This window comes from Oncorhynchus kisutch, linkage group LG10, assembly GCF_002021735.2.
Source record: "Oncorhynchus kisutch isolate 150728-3 linkage group LG10, Okis_V2, whole genome shotgun sequence".
Classification (NCBI taxonomy): Eukaryota; Metazoa; Chordata; class Actinopteri; order Salmoniformes; family Salmonidae; genus Oncorhynchus; species Oncorhynchus kisutch.
Genome location: NC_034183.2, coordinates 40,493,343 through 40,500,390, shown reverse-complemented (window position 1 = coordinate 40,500,390; position 7,048 = coordinate 40,493,343). Strand labels below are relative to the sequence as shown.

Below are 7,048 nucleotides of genomic sequence, written 5' to 3'. Positions count from 1 at the left end.
ATCCTGTCTCGGCGCTCTACGGACAATTCCTTCAACCTCATGGCTTGGTTTTTGCTCTGACATGCACTGTCAACTGTGGGACCTTATATAGACAGGTGTGTGCCTTTCCAAATCATGTCCAATCAATTGAATTTACCACAGGTGGACTCCAATCAAGTTGTAGAAACATCTCAAGGATGATCAATGTAAACAGGATTCACCTGATCTCAATTTCGAGTGTCGTTAGCAAAGGGTCTGAATACTTATGTAAATACGTTTTTACTTAATTTTTTTAACATGTGTTTTTGGTTTGTCAGTATGGGCTATTGTGTGTAGATTGGCGAGGGGGGAAAAACGTGTTTAATCCATTTTTTAATAACGCAGTAACGTAACAAAATGTGGGGGGAAAAAATCAAGGGGTCTGAATACTTTCCGAAGGCACTGAATAGGTGTGCGCTTATTCAGACATCCTTCAGAGGCTAATGCACCTTAGATTCTAATATCCATTGGATCATCACATTATATACTTCTACCCAATAGTTTAATTTTTATTTAGAAGCAATTCTCTGATTTGCAAATGGTTAACATTCAGGCCAATTTGATAGTAGGAATATTACAGGCAGGTACAGCTGTTTACATCTGATTGTGATAAAGTATTACAACAGTCAGTCCTATTGACACAGTACAGTACACAGCCTTGTCCAATAAGAGACGAGCATGAACCACCCAACCAATTAACAAGTCACATTGCTTTTTAGAGTTGACCAATCAGCTTATATATACCATCCAGAAGAACCAATACATTCACATATTAAATTCCAACATGTTCATTGGACTATTGGCCCATGCATATACTGTATATTGTAAAAATATAGCATTTTGAATAAATACTAAATATATTTAAGAGCAAATGTCAGACAATACCAGATATATTTTTCACAATACTGTCTCTTCAGGTAGTTAGCCATATACTTCTTGAACCATTAGAGGTCAGTCTTCAGCTCCTAAGCCGGGTTTCTGATGAACAGGTGAGAAAGACAGCACCACTCCACCTTGTGAGTACAGTCCCTTTTCCTTTAGGCCTGGGTTCTTAAAAGACCGGGTATGAAAAATCACATTGCGCCACACACCTCTTCATTTTCCGATAGGCAAGCTAGGATATTCTCATCATGCCATTACTTCACACCGTCGTTCAATACAGAGAAGAGGTGGGTGTGGAAGAGAGAGACAAGGGGTTGTAACATTACTAACTGACTGAAACTTTACAGAAAATGTTACAACCCTTATTACATTATGGCCAGTGATGGATAATAGTCTACTGCAAGGCTTCCTGTGCTCGGTGGTGTGATGTTGTACCATAGTATGAATGACACTGTATCTGGAATGTAAAATTGCCTGACATCCTTTGTGCATTTTGTAGCAATTTGTGTGCATACATCATTTAATTTGTAGTCTAAAAGCAGGCAGACAGAGGAAGGGATGCATTACAGTGGAGTGAGCGAGAGAGTGTGTGTGTGCGTGAGGTGTGTGAGCGACAAAAAAGAGAGAGAGCGGGAAAGTAAATTGTTCAGTCGAGTATACAGTTGCTGCAACATACTGCAGTGTAGTAGCCTGTGTAGCTTCTGCGAGGGTTGTTATATTGCTGCGTGCTGCATCCTTCTGTACAACCTTCATATTGGAAGACGTCTGAGTGAGTCAGTCGTCAGGCCGTACTGACGAAAACCAAGTTTGGATATGTACAGCGTGTCAAACAGAGTAAAACAAATAAATATACTGTGTGTATTTTATAAAACGCTATAATAACATTCAGACTTTATGAGTTAAATAAATGGCTCATGTCCAAATATAAAATAATAGTGATGTCATTAATAAACACGTTTCCATCCAGTTTTCATGTGAGTAAAGTCAGACCTTGTAAAAAAAATCACAACAGCTGTGATGCAAACAGGACATTTCGTAACAATTGTATAAATGCCAACAGAGAATTTGTTCGTTAGACATGTTGGGATATTTTTGGGTCGGTAAAATTTATGTTGCGTGAAATGCCGCTGGAAACACCTTTATGCGCAAATACTGATATAACTCGGGAAACCGTACAGTTTATTAGGCTACATATTAAGTCAATTATGATGAACCACACAGGGTTTTGAAAGTGCGCGCTGTGAACTTGGTGTTCTGTTAAAAGTGCGCGCTGTGAACTTGATGTTCTGTTAAAAGTGCGCGTTGTGAACTTGATGTTCTGTTCGAATAAATATCGAGGGTCTTATTCTGGTGTCATGATGATCGATGTTTGACTGCCATTTGACAAAATGCAAATATTCTTATCCATAATATTCTCACTGTGTAGATTAGCCTACCCGCAGTGTATCTGCGAGCTGTTGGCAAAACCAGAGTAGGTATATTTGATATTTAACGGCAAAACTATATTTGTGTCAAAACTAGTGTAAAATGCGATGGAAACACATTGACTTAGGTCAATGAACGTTTGAACATCTTGAAGAACAATCTGGCTTTAATGGCCATGTACTCTTATAATCTCCAACTGGCACAGCCAGAAGAAGACTGGCCAGCCTTCAGGGACTGATTCTCTATATGATTCTCTATATTTTCTTCTAGGTTCCGGCCTTTCTAGGGAGTTTTTCCCTTATACATATGCTTCCTGTTTGGGGTTTTAGGCTGGGTTTCTGTATAGCACTTTGTGACATCTGATGGAGAAAGGTATTTATAAATACATTTGATTGATTGCTTAATCGATTGATTGAACTTTTGGCTCCCAAGTGGCGCAGCGGTCTAAGGCACTGCATCTCAGTGCAAGAGGAGTCACTACAGTCCCTGGTTCGAATCCAGGCTGTAACACATCTGGTTGTGATTCAATGGTGCACAATTGGCCCATGTTGTCTAGGTTTGGCTTGGGAAGGCTGTCATTGTTAATGAGAATTTGTTCTTAACTGACTTGCCTAGTTAAATAAAGGTTAAACATTCTTTTTTTTTTTTAACACACAACAACAACAAAAACGTTGAACTTGAATTTATGCGAAAATGTGAATGTTGTGTGCAATACATCACGCACAGATTTAATTTTCCTGCAACAAGTCAGTTTGCTAGAAACACACCACCGGAGGGAAAATGTGCATATTATCTTTATGCCGATTTAAAAATATTCACATGAAAATCTGTTGCCGATTGGATGGAAACTTAGATACAGGTATTTAAAAAGGAAAAACATAGTATTAATAATAAAATGACCGATTGTTAAGGTCGATCATGGCCTGAATAGCTTGTTTTGTATTATAAAGCAGCAAACCATCATCCTTCTGTTGTCCTGCCCTCTTCCTGGATCACCTGTCAATCACCACTGTCACCACTGCTACTGGGTTTTTGAGCGTCACATTGGCTGGCTGCCAAACAGTTGACACATTATTCCCACTCCCTAAATGGGGCTCCGGTCCAATAGGCCTATCTGTGAGCTGAGCTCTGGTCCGTGGGGCTCCGGTCCAATAGGCCTTTCTGTGAGCTGAGCTCTGGTCCGTGGGGCTCCGGTCCAATAGGCCTATCTGTGAGCTGAGCTCTGGTCCATGGGGCTCCGGTCCAATAGGCCTACCTGTAAGCTGAGCTCTGGTCGGTGGGGAGATATAGGCAGTCGTGGTGAATACAGCCTTTGTCTGTCCTCCAGACAGTCTGGAAAAGAGTATGGTCCATGACAGTGGAGGCTGGTGGGAGGAGCTATAGGAGGACGGGCTCATTGTAATGGCTGCATTTGAATGAATGGAATGGAGTCAAACATGTGGTTTCCATATGATTGATCAGTTTGACACCGTTCAATTTATTCCACTCCAGCCATTACAATGGGCCCGTCCTCTTATACCTCCACCCACCAGCCTCCTCTGGTCCAGGGAAAGGGGTTCGGGGTATAGTGGGTCCAGGGTGGGGGTGGGTCCGGGGCTGGGGTAGGGTAGGGGTTAGAGAGGAGCTACTGGAGGGGGCTCAGAGGAGAGAGGCTGTGGTGGTGGTGATGATGGTGGCAGAGGTGGTGGTAGAGGGGTTGGAGGCCTGGGTGGTGGTGGAATCTGAGTGGCTCTTGAGTAGGTCAACTATCTCAGCGTGGGAGGATGCTACCGCCACCGACAGAGCCCTCTGACCATCCTAGAGAGAGCGAGAGAGAGAGAGGCAAAGGCGGAGAGAGAGAGAGAGAATGTTGATTAACTTTTAGAGAAAACAAAAACAGTGTGGGTCAATCATGTTTGAACAGTGAACACTGTCCTCTCCACTAGCCAGAGAATATGTGCTTTAGACCCCTCCCTCGCTCCCCTTCCCACAGTAGAACCAACAGCAGAAACAGGAGACCTGGGTAATGAGCGTACAGGCAAAACCTACACCCCAAAAAAGGTTATCGTCACAATGGGCCAGTGGTGCAATGGCTGGCTTGTGTGACGAGAGTGAGAGCAGGATAATACCATGTCAGGACCATGGGAAAGGAAGAGATAGAGAGAGTGATATTTGCAGCCTGTCTGCCACAGCACCACACCCACAAAGCGATGTCTGGAGTTCCAGGGTCTACTTTGCCCTGGAGGCCTCGCACAAGGTCTGATTCCAGCCATAGCCGCCACGCAATTCGCATACAGACACCATACACATCCTGTACAGTGTAATACCTTCTAGGAGGGATTAGTGTGTCAAACCCAGAGAGACATCACTACAAACCAGTCATTAACCTAGAAGCTGGATGCCCATGCTGCTATCACTCGGTGGGGGTAAAATAGGATAGTGTGCTTCTGGTCAATTCCCCGCAGCTCAAAGGTTAGGGGATTTGACATCCTCTGCGGGTCTCTGTACTCTTTCAATTAAATGAACATGATGCACTTCACAGTGTTAGCCATATGGTGGCACTGTTGTGTTGTTTTGAAATATTGGGAAGTCCAAAAGTAACTGTACTCTATGTATCACAGGGGGCTGCTGAGGGGAGAACGGCTCATAATACGGAACAGAAGCAAATGGAAACCACGTGTTTGATGTATTCGATTCCATTGAATCTGCTCCAGACATTACCATGAGTCCATTCTCCCCAATTAAGGTGCCACTAATCTCCTGTGGTATGTATGTGTTCATGTTTGTGTGTATGCCCTGATGTGTGTATGTGTACAGCATGTGTTCCTACCTTGTCTGTGAGGCTGGTGTCACAGTGGCCAGACTCCAGTAGCACCCGAGCGATCTCGGTGTGACCGTGCTCACACGCGCACATGAGTGCGGTCGAACCGTCTTTGTCCTGAATGTTGAGGTCAGCTTGGCAGCTCAGCAGCAACCGCACCATGGCTGTACGACCATGGCTGACCGATAGCATCAGAGCCGTCTGCCCTGCCTTAGAGACCAGGAGAGAGGGAAGTAAGAGAAAAGAAAAGAGCACAGGAAGGAAACGCGAGAGAGGGAAACGATACAGTATATGTTTGTGGTAGGAAGAATGAGTGTGAGGAAGAGAGTCAAGTACACTGGTCCTGAGTGACTGGGTGAATAGGTTTGCTCAATAGGTATTTTTTGTTAAATATATATACTTTTTTGGGGCACACAAGAAAATACAAAACAAAATGATGAAGGTTTAAAAGGTGAACAACAATTAACTTGTGCAGGAGAGGTAAAAATAAAAGGGCTTGTAGGTGACTTGTAGGAGAGGGTGTGTACATGTTTTGTGTACCTGGCTAGCGCGGGCATTGACATCTCCCTGTCTCAGTAGCTGCAGAGCCACCTCCATGTCCTCTGATCCATCAGCAGCTGTTAGGGAGGCCAGCATCACGGCTGTGTAGCCCGCCTTGTTCAGGATGTCCACCTCACACAGACCTACCACACACACACACACACACACACACACACACACAAACACACACACATACAGTACACAAAACCAAAAGCACGTGCTCAGGCGTGCCACGGGCACATACAAACTCACACACAGACCATTTCAAGTCAATAGCTAAGGGCTCGATGAGGGAAAAGGGGGTATGGAGGGGGGAAAAGGGCGCACTATAGAGACTGGGAAGAAGGGACGAGAGAGAATTGAATTGATAGATGAGAGTGAGAGTGTTGGAGAGAGGTGTATGATTGTCCCGTACCGGTGTCCAGCAGCAGTTTGACCACAGGGAAGTTGGAGTGGGACACGCTGTAGTGGAGCGCTGTGTTGCCATTGCCGTCGGCCAGGTTCACGATGTAACGCAGGAGGGTCGGCGTGGCGATGCCCACCTCTCTCAGGTAGAGGGTGACGGTGTCAGCCCGAGAGTCCTTCTGACTGGACACACGGAACCACTCCTGGTACAACACCATCAGGACATGTCTCTGACAGAGGGAGAGAACACACACACTATGACACACACACTCTCCTGGTACAACACCATCAGGACATGTGAACATACATGCACACACACACACAGTGTTGTACTGGGATGTGAACATGAAGCTAGGGTTGTGGTTGAGGCTAGGGTTAGGGTTGTACTGGGATGTGGACATGAAGCTAGGGTTAGGGTTATGGGTGGGTTTAGGGTTTAGCCGAGGTGTGGAATTCAAGGTAGGGTTAGGGTCCATGTTTGATAGCACTTGTACTTGTACCCAGTTTTTATTGAAAGCGGTACAAAAATTAGGTACATAGTCGGGCTGTGATTAAAATCCCACACTGTTTATGGATCGCATACAGTACCAGTCAAAAGTTTGGACACCTACTCATTCAAGGGTTTTTCTTTATTTTGACTATTTTCTACATTGTGGAATAATAGTGAAGACGTCCAAACTTTTGACTGGCACTGTATGTGAAGAGGGTGTCGGCCTTAACCACGATTAACCTCAGGCACGACAATGTGAAGGGAACCGTTCTTACCATTTCTTTATCGGGGGCCACCACCTCTGCCATACGACCCTCAATGTAGTCACACGCTTCCATGAAGCTCTTATCGATCGTCTCCCTGTGTGAACGTGGCAGAACTTTAAGTTATCTTTCATAGCAATTCATATTGACAGACAGACGTATATGTGGTGGTGAAATAGTCTGGATTAGATTAGCATGAACCGGAGTAGGGAAATCGAGTCCCTC

General features: G+C 44.6%; 1 protein-coding gene across 3 annotated transcripts in view; it reads right to left on the bottom strand.

The window, feature by feature from the left end:
* Positions 1 to 503: 503 nt before the first annotated feature.
* LOC109898144 (KN motif and ankyrin repeat domain-containing protein 4) overlaps positions 504 to 7,048 on the bottom strand; it is a 96,168-nt gene continuing 89,623 nt past the window's right edge. For all 3 annotated transcript variants that reach the window (XM_020492967.2, XM_020492969.2, XM_020492970.2), the window contains exons 6-10: positions 6,836 to 6,920; positions 6,081 to 6,300; positions 5,666 to 5,808; positions 5,135 to 5,335; positions 504 to 4,122 (exon numbers count right to left, since the gene is read on the bottom strand). In XM_020492967.2, coding sequence (XP_020348556.1) covers positions 3,964 to 4,122; positions 5,135 to 5,335; positions 5,666 to 5,808; positions 6,081 to 6,300; positions 6,836 to 6,920 — 808 coding nt within the window. In that variant the 3' untranslated portion in view covers positions 504 to 3,963. The remainder of the gene's footprint in view (positions 4,123 to 5,134; positions 5,336 to 5,665; positions 5,809 to 6,080; positions 6,301 to 6,835; positions 6,921 to 7,048) is intronic.